The sequence below is a fragment of the Callospermophilus lateralis genome, chromosome 1 (genome assembly GCF_048772815.1).
Source record: "Callospermophilus lateralis isolate mCalLat2 chromosome 1, mCalLat2.hap1, whole genome shotgun sequence".
Classification (NCBI taxonomy): Eukaryota; Metazoa; Chordata; class Mammalia; order Rodentia; family Sciuridae; genus Callospermophilus; species Callospermophilus lateralis.
Genome location: NC_135305.1, coordinates 181097632 through 181112869, shown reverse-complemented (window position 1 = coordinate 181112869; position 15238 = coordinate 181097632). Strand labels below are relative to the sequence as shown.

Genomic DNA, 15238 nt, shown 5'->3' with positions numbered 1-15238 from the left:
CAGCACAACATGTAAATAAATAAATAAACAAATGTCCATCAACAAGTAATAAAAATAAAAAAATAATAAAAATAAAAAAGATATCACATTTTGACAAAAAAAAAAAAAAGAGAAATATTCAGGTTTTGAAGAGAGGAGAGAAAGAGAGTAAAGGAGTAAAAAAGGGATTCCTAAGCTTATTTGCTACTAAATTATAATTGGGGGGCTGGGGTTGTGGCTCAGTGGTAGAGCACTCCCCTAGCACAGGTGAGGCCCTGGGTTTGATCCCCAACACCACATAAAAATAAATAAAGATATTGTGTCCAACTACAACTAAAAAATAAATATTTAAAAAATTATAATTTGGCTTATTATGATTAATGAGAGCCTTTGTTTTTCTCTTCAAGTTTTCTTAATCTTCCCTTTATCCTAATGCTCTTAAATGTCTTACTCCTCAGCATATGGCCTTTTTTTTTTCTTAATTGTGATAAATCCACCTAATGTAACCATTTTAAAGCAAGAATTCAGTAGTTATTTAGTATATTCATGATGCTGTCCAACCACCATCTGTATCTAGTTCCAAAACATTTTTATCACTCAAAAGGAAGTCCCATATTCCTTAATCATTTACTTTCCACCCCACTTCCCCAGTGCCCGGAAGTGACTCCTCTGCTTCCCATCTCTATGGATTTACCTATTTTGAATATTTCATAAGAAAGGAAAAATAGTGTGTGACCTTTTGTGGCAGGGTTAGTTTTTGATCTTCAAAAATATATTGTCCTGGGCATTCAGGGTATCTTTTCAGTTTACAGGATCCTATCTTTCAATTCTGGTGTGTGGGAGGCCAACCTTACGGGTGACTGAGTTACACTCCCCAGCTGGGTGCTGAGGTGCTCAGTCACAGAAATGGGTGTGTCTTGCTACAGCCCCATGGGTGAAGCTATGCTCACCTGTTCCTTTGTAATATAACCCCTTGCCCTGTTTAGGATAGAATCTTCCATGGAAGTGCCTTGTGTATGTCCCCTCCTCTTACTGTGCCCTTGGGTGTGGCCTACTCAGGTGTCAGTCAACCTGCTGACAGTGGACATCATGAAGATAGACTCAGCCCCCTGAAACCTGACCCCTTGCTTCATTTGAATAGCTTCTCCTCAATAAAAGGGGTCAGCGCATGCTCTTGCTCTCTCTCTCTCTTTCTGCGGACCCTTAAGGTCAGAGAAGCCGTCACAGCAACCCCAAATAAAAAGGTATTTGTGTCTCTTGTGTGGTTATTTTGTGCAGCCTAGTTAGCCCAGTTTAACTAGAGTGACCTCTGAGCCTTTTAGTCGAGAGAACAGAAACCCGGCACTGGTGAATCATTTTGTATTCTATGTAACTGATAAATTTGGTTGTCTATCCTCCATTTTCTCCCATTCTCCTCCCCTTCTATTCTTAAACTCATTCAGATGTTAAAACTCCAGTAATATTTCTTAATTTTCTTGAATTTTCCCCTTTTTTCTTAAAAAAGCTTGTTATTTTATTAATTTTCTGAAATATTTCCTTTATTTTTTCATATAACCCTTATGATTAAAATAAATCTAATATCACATTTTAATCTTTCTTTTTCTTTGGTACCAGGGATTGAACTCAGTGGCACTCAACCACTGAGCCACATCCCTAGCTTTACTTTGTATTTTATTAGAGACAGGGTCTCACGGAGTTGCTTAGTGCTTCACAGTTCCTAAGGCTAGTTTGAACTTGTGATCTTGCTGCCTCAGCCTCCCGAGCCACTGGTATTACAGGTGTGTGCCACCACACCCGGCCTATCCCTAGTCTCTTTATGAGACAGGGTCTCACCAAGTTGCTGAGCCTGGCTTTTAACTTGTGATTCTCCTGCCTTTGCCTCCCAAGTCACTGGAATTATAGGCATGTGCCACCACATCTGGTTATAGTTTTACTTTTCAAAAATTTAATGTGTACTCTGTTCCTTTAAAAAAAAATGTCATCTCAGCCAGGTGTAGTGGTACACACCTTTAATCCCAGTTATCCGAGAGGCTGAATGAAGTGGGAGTATGTCGAGTGTGAGGCTAGCCTGGGCAACTTAGTAAGAACCTGTCTCAAAATAAAATTAAAAAGGGGTAGAAATGTAGTTCAGTGCCTAGCAGAGCTCTTGCCCAGCATACATAAGGGCCCTGGGTTCTATTTCCAGTACCACACAAATACATACATACCTATATAACCATCTTTATCTTGTTTCATACATGAAACATTTATCTTTCTCTGAAATTAATTTTAAAAAAGACTTTTTCCTTTTCCTTTTTTTTAAATTTGTTTCCTGTTTCTTCCCTAGTCGCATTTTATTTGTTTGTTTGTTTTTATCATTGTTTTCTTCAATAGAGAATTTCCTCAAAAGTCTGGTCATCTTGGCTGTCTCTTTATATTCACAAGGGGGAGGCAATAAAAAGCTGACACAGTTCAATTCAAATATGCAGGCTTCTTACTTGCTAGGTGACAAGTGGCAATTTATGGGGTGAAAAGATAAAGCTTAGAAACATTTTGTCTTTGTCTGATGGGTATCTCTGGAATAGAATCCTCTAACCAGCATTCAGAGGGAGTATAAACGTGGTGCTGAGCATTCTGATTTACTACAGAGGCTTTCATTTATTTCTCCCACTTTTTTTTTCTCCACTAAGACGCTTGTGTCCACCCTACTCTCAGCAACATTTATATATATTAGCTGTCAATAAACCTTTATTTTTATTTATTTATATGTGGTGCTGAGAATCAAATCCAGTACCTCACAGATGCTAGGCAAGCACTCTGCCACAGTGCCACAACCCCAGCCCCTCTCAGCAACATTTGAAGTATCCCAATCTACAGATTCTCTGTACTTAACCACATCCCTATCCCTCCTAACCCCCCCCTTTTTATTAAAGATTTCTTTTTGTTGTTGTTGTTAATAGACCTTTATTTTATTTATTATGTGGTGCTGAGAATCGAATCCAGTGTCTCACATAGCCAGGCAAATGCATTACTGCTGAACCACAGCCCCAGCCCTCCCTAGACCTTTTTTATATTCTATTTAGAGACAGGGTCTTACTCAGTTTCTTAGGGCCTCGCTGAGTTGCTGAGACTGGTTTTGAACTTCAGATCTTCCTGCCTCAGCCTCCTTCAAGCAACTGAGATTATAGGCATTATGAGCCACTAGGATTACAGGTGTGTGCCACTGTGCCCAGCACAAACTCCTTTTTAATGGCTTTGACTACCTGCTGCATTTGAATAATTTCTAAATGCTGATGCCAAATTTAACACTATTAATATCCAGAACTCTACTAATATCTTCTCCCAGAAACTCCAGAGGCTTATTTTCACCATGTCTAAAACTGAATTCCTCTTCTACCATCTGCTCTCTCTCTCTCTCCTCTCTAAGCTTTCATATATTCATGTCTATATAAAGGTATATTGTAACTACCAATTATATAAGGCCCACGGATCCCTGAAGTATACTAATAATCTCTTAAAATATTTACTTTGCATTAGGCATGGTATTAGTAATTCCGAAGGATTACAAAGATATCTGTGATAAATCTAGGAATTTAGGGTTTAGTCATAGTAGGGAGGTATCTTATCAATAACTTAATTCCTAACACAGATCTGGCACACAATAGATAGTAACAAATTACTAACACTCAAACATAATAATAAAACAGTATAAACAGACTTTGAAAACTCTTCTAGTTGTTCTATAGTATACTGAAGATCTAAAGATCAGCTTATAAAAACACATCAAAAACTAATTTATTGCTCAAAACTGTCACCAACCCTTAAAACAAGACCTCAAGTCCTTACCACAATGTACAAAATCCATATGCTCTGCACAGGAAACCGATAATTACAGTCACACAGGCCAAATCCAACCTGCTATTTTGTGGAAACATGGCCAGGTTCATTCATTTTCATATTATGATGGCAGAGTTTAGTAGTTCAATAGAAACCTGATAGTCTGCAAAACCTAAATTTTTACTATCTGGCCTTCTATTTTAAAAAGGTATTTGTGGTGTTCTAAACCTCTATAATCTCAGTCTTAGGTTATCGCATAGTTTCTTTCTTTATTTGTGTATGGTACTGGGGATTGGACGCAAGGCCTTGTGCATGCTACATAAGCATTCTACCAGTGAGCTACATCCTTAGCCCTTTTATACATTTTATTTTTAGACAGTGTCCTGCTAAGTTTGGGATCCTCCTGCCTCAGCCTCTAGAGCAACTGAGATTATAGGCATGCACCACCTCGCCACATACTTTCCTTGTGTACACACAAAATTTACACAGTTTAATCTCATTTTTGTTCAGCTATATACTAACTTTGCTGCTTCTTATCACCTTAAATTCCTTTACTTTCACTGAGAGAAAATGAAAAACTGGTCAGCAGTTAGAATCTCATTCGCTAAGAAAAAAAATGCTTTTATTTTTCTTTAATGGATTTACCAATCCCAGTTTTTAAAATTTTGGTCCCTTCAAGAGATGTAAATTCCATTAATACAAAGTTTTCTAAAACTCACTGTTTTGTTTATTTAGTTATTTTTCTTTTTTGGTACTGGTGAATGAACTTGGTGTGTTATACCATTGAGCTACATCCTTTTTATTTTATGTTGAAGGAAGTTCTCACAAATGCTAAGGCTAGCCTCAAATTCATAATCTTCTTGCTTCGGCCTCCAGAGTTGCTGGGATTACAGGTATGAGCCATGGCTCCCGGTTGTCTCATGCATTTTTAAAGCCCCAATAGCTAAAATAATGCCTGGTGTATGTATAGTAGATGCTTAATTAATATTTGTTGAAAGCACAGATTGAGTTTGTTTTGTTTTTGTTTTGTTAAGGAGTGCTTAACTGCTGAGCAAATCCCCAACCCTTTTAATATTTTATTTTGAGACAGGGCCTCACTAAGTTGCTATGGCTGGCTTTGAACTTGCAATCCTCCAGTCTCAGCCTCCCAAGACGCTCCCAAGGATTATAGGTATGCACCATGCCCAGCTAAGTATCTGTTTTTAAAGTAATAAAATTTTGAGAAATTGTTTGAATGCTTTCATTATCCTAAAAAACATAATTAATAATTTTATGTATGTAAAAGTTTAACAGTACTGGCATATAAGAGCTAAATAATAATTAACTGCTATTATTATCATTTTAAATTATTTAAGGTTATATTATCTAGTCCAATGAATCACTAATGGCCTATAATGAAGGAATTAAAAAATATATATCATTAAAAAAAATCTCTATTGAGTCTCAAATGTGGAGTGGTGACTGCAAGGCTTTAGGAGGATTGAAAATTACTATGGTAACACATACAATCAAAACAGTTGAGAATCAGATCTCTGCCTTTGACCCCTCACAAAGAGAACTTCCGTATAATGGTAACTACAGGTGTTTTGAAAGAGCTATTTGACTCATCTCGAGTGAAAGAAAAGAGAGCTTTCGTTTTTCAAAAAAACTTCCTCTGTTAAGTTTACTCCAGAGAGCTAACTATTCATTTTCTCCTATTTAAAAACCATGGGTACCTATTGTTAAAACACACACACACACAAACACACACACACACACACATAAAAGGAGAGACACAAAAGTATAGACAGATAATATTTTTTTAGTTGTAGTTGGACACAATATCTTTATTTTATTTATTTATTTTTATGTGGTGCTGAGGATCGAACCCAGGCCTTGCACATGCTAGGCAAGCGCTCTACTGCTGAGCCACAACCCCAGCCCCTAGATAGATAAATTTTTATAAAGCAAATTTCTGTGTGACCACAATCCATATCAACAAACAGAATCTTCCCACCAAGCTCCAAAGGTTTCCACATTCTCCATTTCAGTCAAATCTTCCCTCTCCTAATGGTAACCACTATCTTGATTTTTAATTTCTCACAATCCTCATGTAAATATGCATGACTAAATAATATAATTTTAGTAGTTTTGTATTTCATATAAATGGGATACTATGGCATGTATTCTTATATGTCAGGCTTCTCTCACCCAACAGACTGGAGTATATTTATCCATCTGCTAGTGAAAGTGTTCTGGGCTGCTTCCATTTTTGAATTATTGTATATATTGCTGTTAGAAACATCCCCGAATTTGGGCTGGTGTTGTAGCTTAGTGGTAGAGCTCTTGCTTCGTATGTGTGAGGCCCTGGGTTTGATCCTCAACACCACATAAAAATAAGTAAATAAAAATAAAGATATTGTGTCTATCTACAACAACAACAACAAAATATTTAAAAAATAAAGAAACAACCTTGAATTTGAACCTGAAATGTATGGTCAGGCATTCACATAGAGAACCTACCTACCAAGGAGTAGAACTGATGGTTTGACTACATTTGAGAACTATCACTTAAGCATTAAGTTTAGTCCGAGAATAAGTGACAGAGTTACAAAAACTGTTAAATCTTCCTAAAAACTAATCAAAAGAGAACCAAGCTTATTTCTTCGTTGAAAGAAATAAATTATGTCCTATGTTACCACTGAGCACAAAATAAAAATAAAGAATAAGGCAAACAATGACCTCAAAGAAAGCACAGGTGTGCCAAGATTGGATTGAATTCTTAAAGCAAAAGACCCATTTTCCTCACATGACAGCTACAACTAATTGAAATGTTAAAGCAGAATATAAACTCAAATAGCATGGCCTATCTCATACTGATGTTAGTTACCGATGTTAGTTACCTAGGGATCCCAAACAATCTGGTGGAATAGAAGAGTAGGTAAATATAAAAGAACTAGATAATCTGCTGCTATAACTGCCAACTTTAAAATATTTCTAAATCTCACAGTTGGCTTTCAAAAAATAATGTTATAACTAGGCCATCAAAGCAATGTGCTTGAGACTAAATTTTAAGAAGGTATGCATATGGTAATTTAAATCTCTAGATTATGAGAAAATGTTGTTTTAACATGAACAATAAAAAGCTAGATAGCCAGGCACATGCCTATAGTCACGTATGCCTGTAATCCCAGTGACTTGGGAGGCTGACGCAGGAGGACTGCAAATTTGAGGCAAGCCTGAGCAACTTAGTCAGGCGCTGTCTCAAAAATTAAAAAAAAAAAAAAAAAAATTAAGGAAAGGGCTGGGGATATAGTTCACTGGTTAAGTACCCTGGTACTGGCAAGGGTGAGGGTGATAGGGAAGACAGATCAACCGTCTTTACTGTCAGACGATGGGGAGTTAAAAAAAAAAAAAAGGAAAACAGGTTATTTTGACAAAAAAAGCTGCTAACACCTCTCCATGATCCCACCTACCCACATATTTTCTACCTACTACCTAACAAGTATTTCTGTGTGTCAGGCATTATAGAGCACTTAGTAAATACAATCTCAGTTAATTTTTATAATAATCCTCTGAGGTAGGTATTACCATCCCATTTTGTAAATGAGAGAATGGAGGTTAATTTGCCCAGAATCACTACCAGGGAGAGGACAAATCAAGATTCATATAAAAATCCAATTCTAATCATCATAAATAGAAATGAGCAAAAGTTACCAAAAAGATTATTAAAAGACAAATATGGGGGCTGGGGCTATAGCTCAGTGGCAGAGTGCTTGCCTCGCATGTGTGAGGCACTGGTTCTATCCTTAGCACCACATAAAAATAAACAAATAAAAATAAAGACATTCTGTTCATCCACAACTACCAAAAAAAAAATTCCTTAAAAAAAGACAAATACGGTAAAGAAACTGATACTAGAACGAACATCATGATACAACAAAAGTAGAAAATTACAATTAATGTTCAATAGCAAGCTAGCAACTTCTCTACCTTCAGAGAGTAGCAATTCACAAGTCGAAATACAGCTTTAGGATTGCAAAGGAAAGGTTCTGTGTTACAATTACAATAATGCAGACCCTCACGAGGTTATACAATTCTGCAGAATAAAATTAGTTAATATAATTCTCTAATGTATCCTAGACTAGACAAACTAAGGACAAAGAAATAATAAATTAGCACCATCTAGTTTACACTCTGTTTCCTATACCAGGGACATAATCTAACACACATCAAGTGCCTTCCATTCTTTGCCATAAATTAACTGTTTTGGCTTAGATAAATACATTTTTTTTTAAAAAAAGTTTAATAATCTGTTTCAAGGAGAATATGTAATTAGAATAATCCTGAGATTATTTAGAGAGGCTGACCTCATAGAGGGAAGAAAAGTAAACATTCAGTTACACAGCAACACTGATTCAATACATTCCTCCAAAGAAGGCAATTTCTGTGTGAGAGCAAAGCCCTAGCAGGAAGGAGGGAAAAAAAGAAGTACACAGAGATAGTGCCTATAAATTCAAAATGAGGTGGGGAGCAAGGAGAGAATTTTTTGAAAATTAGGAGACAGCCCAGTAAGATACGAAACGTTAAGATAATTCAATTTTTAACTAATAATAACAAAACGGTAAACATGGATTAAGAATACAAAGGCGTGAGGTTCACTTCAGGAGAAATGCTAAATCCACTATCAAGAGGAAGATACTCTGGGTAAAGGGGAAAGTTTATCTCTAAAAGATAGATTTCAGAGAAAGTTTCTCTGGTGCCCAGCAGAAATGCCTCTCCCCTCATCAGGACAGACAACAGCAAGAAAAATCAAAGTGTCAGGCAACAGTTCAGAGAAAGATGACTTTTACTATGCCTAAAAGAGATGGAAGATCTCCATGGCCTTGTATTTTCTACCTTTCACCTGTCAATTTTTTGCTCAGTATGTAAGTCAATCAAGCACAAGAGTTCATGGACATGTAGAAGCAGATTGAGAAGCGCACAATTTGTTGGCTCAGAAATCATCGTTAACAGAATACAAAAGTCTCAATGTGTCCATTAAGTTAATACAGTAAATCTGAAATAATTAAAATGTGCAGGGAACGTTGAGTGTGGAGTTCTGACTAAACCAAACTCATGTTCTGAATCCTAGAAAAAAATATTGTTAAAAAATTTGAGCAAGTTTTACTTAAGTTACTTTTTAATTCTAGATTTTATGCTATGAATCTCTTTTTATACAGAATACTACTTTATGCTTAGGGAATTGTGCAAAACATTTTTTTTAAAAAAAAGAGAGAGAGAGAGAGAAAGAGAGAGGGAGAGAGAGAGAGAGAGAGAGAGAGAGAGAGAGAGAGAGAATGTTTTAATATATATATATTTTTTTAAGTGGATACAACATTTTTGTATGTGGTGCTGAGGATCGAACCCAGGCTGCACGCATGCCAGGCGAGCGCGCTACCGCTTGAGCCACATCCCTAGCCCAAAACATTTAAATTCCAAACTCCTTCTCTTTGATTAAGAACTTTAGGTCAAAAGAAGCATTTTTAAAAATCATCTGTTTTACCATTAAAGGAAAACAAGTCTGAAATGTGTCCCAACTCATTTATTTTCCAAAAATCAAGTTGTCTTTTTATGGAGAACAATTATGTTCTCTTACACACATACAATAAAAAAAAAATGTATCAATACAATAAAGATAAACATAAAGGATCCAAAGGAAGCCAGGTGTGGTGGCACATGCCTGTAATCCCAGCAGCTGGGGAGGCTGAGACTGGAGGATCTCAGGTTCAAAGCCAGACTCAGCAACTTAGTGAGGCTATAAGCAACCTAGGGAGGCCCTGTCTCAAAATAAAAAATAAAAAGAGCTGGGATGTGGCTCAGTGGTTAAGTGCCCTTGGGTTCAATCTCTGGTACAAAACAAGACAAAAAATAACAACAACAACAAACCCAAAACCCAACCCCCCGCTCCCCCCAAAAAAACAAAGGAAGTGAATTATCTGCTTTATAATTTTTAAAGCACAAGGTGAATTTATTCTATATAAGCACTAGTAAATAATGAAGGCAAAGTATTTAACTTTGCTTTTTTCAAGACTGAAAGGAACTGAGAATCTTAAGTACTACAGTATAATAAATTTATACTTTATGATCAAGATCATAAACCAGTTTATGATACTTATAAGCAAAAAACCCCCCCAAAAGTCTGGGTAGACTCGTCAATAAATACTCCAAAATTGTTTTAAAAGTGCTGAGGGTAAGTTCACCTGAGTAAGATGTTTGCTGAATTTGCCTTGTTTGTGATAATACTCATTAAAATCAATAATTTCTACAATGGCAGCTTGTCATAAAATAATGAAATGTTCCTTCTGATAATAAACTGAGCAAGAACTAACCTATACTATTTTAACTCTGGCTAAACAGATTTAAGGAACTGAACAAATTTAGAAAATTTTGAGATACAAGTAGAATCATCATTAACCAAATGACTGCTACTTGCTACTTGAAATTCAAACCAAACATTTAAATAATAGGCTTTACCCTAGTTATATTAGCTTATGGTCTAAACTTTCACTGTTTTTTCGGGGGAGAGTAGGGGGATTGAACTCAGAAGCACTCAAACACTGAGCCACATCCGCAGCCCTATTTTATATTTTATTTAGAGACAGGGTCTCACTGAGTTGCTTAGCACCTCACTTTTGCTGAGGCTGGCTTTGAACTTATGATCCTTCTGCTTTAGCCTCCCCAGCCACTGGGATTACAGATGTGTGCCACCGCTCTGGCTTAAATTTTTATTGTTGGTACTCAGAAATCCAATGGATTCAGATACCTAGGAATGCCTATATTTCATTTTTTCTCATCTTTGGTCCATACTTTGTAAACAGGAATGGGATTTTATATGGATTTTTTTTCTATGTACCACGTTTAATATTTTCCCATGCAATTACATAGTTCTTATAAACATAATTTTATAAGCTGGTCAAATACTCTAATTGAGAGGATTTCTTATAATTTACCTAACTTTTGTGCTCTCACTTATGTTTATTTAGTCCATTTCCCCCCATAACTATGATGCAATAAAAATCTGAAACATCTTTTGCTTTATTTAAAATAAACATTGTTCTGTATTAAAACTACAGATATTTTTATAATATTACTTTGAATGAAATGTTTGACAACAAATTAGAGATTAAATTTTTTTTTCTTAAATAATCAAGTGATAAAAATAAAGGCTAGTGACCTTTTCTTGTCACTAAAGTGAAAGAAGGATTTCTGCAAACTGCAACTCAGTAAAACATTCTTGTGACAATTCTCTTATTTTGGGGGGCTCAAAATATAAACTTTGAAAGTTCAAAATAAAAATAACTTATCCAAGAATCATCACATGTAATAAAAGTATAAAGTTTTTCTTCTAAAAAAGTTTATATTTTAGATTATATACTTTTTTCCTGGTTTCAGTGGATACCAATTATCTTGCCCCAAATCACTGTACTGTTTTTGAATAAAGTGAGATTTTTGTAATTAGAAGATAATATAAAGATGCACCAATCTTTGCTTTATGAATACTGTTTGAAAGAACAAAAGAAATGCCACATTGACTAAATAAATTGCCTCAAAGTAGTATTAAACTTACATTTAATATTATAATATTTAAGACTGAAAAAATCAGAGCTCTTCTAAAAACATTTAATGAAATTTCTCATTTCCTTAAATACTCTAAGGAGTATAATTCTTGATCTACTGAACTGATGCTGCTGTTTATACTAGTTGTGACCTTTATAATTCTCAAATCCTCCTAAAATTGTAGATGGATGTGCATAAAAATTTGGAAAACCATTCATTTCAAAGAGAACAGGAAGAGAAAAGTGCTTGAGAGTGTTTGCACAAGAGGAAAAAGCATATACATTATCAGCAATTTTTTACTATATATGTGGCAATCTGCTTGTCACTAATTAAAAAATACCACTCCCCAGAGCTTTTTCTACAAGTTTTTATTTTGAGACAGGGGCTTGCTCAGATGCTGAGGCTGGTCTGGAATTTGTGGTTCTCCTGCCTCAGCCTCCTGAGCTGCTGGGATTATAGGCAAACGCCACTGTGCCCAGACCAAACTGAATAACTTTTTAAGGCTTCATTTAAGAACCTCAAAATTCAAATCGTGATTGAACTACAACTTAAAATAGATTATGGTTACCATCTCTTTATTAAGTATTCACATAAAAGGCTGAGGTGCTTGAAAGTCCAATTTATTTCTGTACAGTAATGATGGCACATTGACAAGTTTTAAATTTTGTCTTTTTTTGTGTGTGTGACTAATGTAAAATACTCTGTGAAGGCTGATACAATAGGAATATATTTCTCAAAAAAACAAAAACAGAAACAGTCTGAAAAGGTTCACTGCTGTCTAGTTGGCACACAAAAGTTGGCTTTGTGTACTTCTGCTATAATAAACATATCAAGATCCTCATTATTACTCTCACTTTTCAACTTCAGTCCCTGACTTTATTAAAATCAATGTGAAAAATACTCTGTACTCACTCTGGCATTCTATGAATTGATGAATAAAAGTGCAGTCCCCGCCACTCTTTGAAAGCAAGTGCTCTAATGAAGAAAGAAACACCTTTAAGGATATAGTTTGCTGCTGTCTTTGAAAACTAACAGCAAAGACAGGAAAACAAAAATGTATCAACATGGGTAACTCTGAGTAGGATTACTAAAAGTTGAATACACATTTTAATATTACAAGCAAACATATTTTAGAATTAAATGACTGAAAATAGTGATTTTATAACCATTAATTTATCCCCTGAATAGTGAGCTTTTAAAGGTGCAGTTTTTATCCAAAGAGCTCAAAAAAAAAAAAAAAAAAAAAAAAAAACCCGAAACAAAACACCAGACTAAAACAAAACCTCCAAACCAAAACAACAGCAACAACAAAAAATATCCAAACATACTGCCCTAAACAGCTTCTCCCACTTTGAAATATACCTTTCTGCTGTAACCCCAGCTACTCAGGAGGCTGAGACAGGAGGATCAAAAGAGTGCAAGGTTAGCCTGGATAACTTAGCAAGATGTTGCCTCAAATTTAAAAAGGGCTAGGGATATAGCACAGTGTTAGAGCACTTGCAATCCCCAGCACCACACATACATGTATACATATACACACACACACAAATAAAATAACCCTTTCTCTATGAAAACTTCAGTATTAAAATTATATTTCAATATGATGTGAAAGGTGTGAAATCATTAAAATCTTCAAAAAAAGGACGCATGAGTCAGCACCACTCTCACTGTAAAACCCTCCTTTCTCTTCTCTATCTCAGCCTACTTTACCTCTTTAATTATCTCAACTCTGCACGATGGTGCCTCACTCTCTCAACATCCTTCCTGTTAGTTGCCTTCATTACCTCTATTCTCAAATTTATTATTCTTTATCTAGTTACAGAGCACTCCACTTTACAATAACCATCAGTATAGACAAAAACATGAAGAAAAAAAGTCTGATATAACCTCATGTTTTAGAAAGATCAACACATGACTTGGTTACAACATAATACTGAGATACACATCATAAACATGCTAACTGCTACAGAAATTTAAAATTTAAAAAATTTAAACAATTTATCAATCAGAGCCAACTAAAGCAAAAAAGGAGCCCTTAGTAAAATAGCAACTACAAAGATAAAAAAACTATTTTACATAAATTCTTTCTAAGCTATGATACTTTCAAAACTCAAACTACATAACATCATGTTAAACATCAAAACTCATCTGGAACCAAATTTCAACCTAACTAAAGGCTTCTATGAAACTTATCTGAAGCCAAAATTCAGAACAATATCAAAAGACTCAAATTACTGAAGTAGGATATCCCAACCATATCTGACCAGATAAACATCAACCTTTTATCCGCTCTGATTTTAACATCTGAACATGATACAAAAATGTTTATCATAAACTTGTTTAGATAAATTCTAAAATTAATATAAAAGTTACATACATATCCCTTCTACAAAGGCATCTCCTAAACATTTAAGAAAAGTGTCTTACGGATAGTATACATAAAGCTTTTATATTATGACACTTTTAATATTCTATTACTTAAATTCAGGCCTTTTGGAAATCACTCTGCCAAAGCTACAAAAATGTGTGCCACAGATAATCCAAAAGGAAGTAGATATTTATTGGTGAGAAAAGGGGTCTTTATGATATTAAACAGTGTTGTAGGAATGTAAACAAGACAAATATGAAAATGTAAAGTAGAAAACCACTTTACTTAAAATGAGTTTTATTTATACATGTGAGTTTCCTATGGATTTTAATGTTTTATGCCTATGTTGTCCAATACTACAGTCAGTAGCCAGACATGCTATTGAGTCTTTCAAATGTGGCTAGTATAAAACAAAGAGATGTACATATAAAACAAAGAGATGATGAATTCAACTAGTAAGAAAAAAGTAATGTGCAAGGTTTCATTAATAATCTTTGAAAACTGGTTACATGTTAAAATAACATTTTGGATATTGTGGGTTAAATAAAATATATTATTAAAATTTGTTTACCTGCTTCTTTTTATATTTTTAATGTGGCGACCAGAAAAATTTAAATCATATATGTGGCTCTAATTATATTTCTTTTAGATTGCATTATTTAATACTCTTTAAGAGATGTTCAAATTATAATTATTAAATAAAATACAAAAAATAGCACAAAACCTGTGCTTTTAACAGCTCCATTATATTTAATTTCAAAAATTGCCGTTTGCTAGAAGAAACATTAATTTTAACATATTCAGACATTTTTGAAATATTCTTTTATAATCCTTCTTGGTGTTCTACTGCTTAGAGAATAATTTTAGTTAAAAACTGGTAATATTATGGTTCTAGATTTTGGTAATATTGGAGTGCTTGGTAATTGGTTTGTATTAAATGACAAGTGATTCAGAATGTTACTGGTAACCCATCTCAAAAGTTCACTATGTAAATCTGGTGTGATGAAGGTTTTGTGTTTATTTAGAAATTTACTACTTAGCTTTTTTAAAAAAAAATTTTTTTTTTAGTTGTAGTTGAACACAATACCTTTATTTATTTATTCACTTACATTTTTCTTAGTTGTAGTTAGACACAATACCTTTGTTTAATTTATCTATTTTTATGTGGAGCTGAGGATCAAACCCAGCACCTCACACATGCTAGGTGAGCACTCTATCGCTGAGCCACAACCCCAGCCCTACTTAGCATCTTTTAAAATATCCTATTAGTCTCTCTCCACATTACTCAATTTATTATCGCCAAAAACCAAATATACCAATAAGGAAAAAATACTTAAAGCACGAAGTTACCTTTAAATAGCTAAAATATCTTATTTAATCTTGAATAAAGGAATCCATAATATTCTATAATATAAAAACATTCTACTATTCCCAAATCAGTTGGAACTGGCTAAAACTTCATGCAGTAATTTGACAAATATAAATAGTAAAAAGATG

General features: G+C 34.5%; 1 protein-coding gene across 19 annotated transcripts in view; it reads right to left on the bottom strand.

The window, feature by feature from the left end:
* The window catches only part of Slmap (sarcolemma associated protein), a 159317-nt gene that overhangs the window by 47588 nt on the left and 96491 nt on the right, over window positions 1-15238 (bottom strand). For 9 of the 19 annotated variants that reach the window (XM_077109190.1, XM_076839893.1, XM_076840661.1 and 6 more), the window contains one exon: window positions 12286-12348. The exons of the other annotated variants lie outside the window; for them this stretch is intronic. In XM_077109190.1, coding sequence (XP_076965305.1) covers window positions 12286-12348 — 63 coding nt within the window. The remainder of the gene's footprint in view (window positions 1-12285; window positions 12349-15238) is intronic. 19 annotated transcript variants of the gene reach the window in all.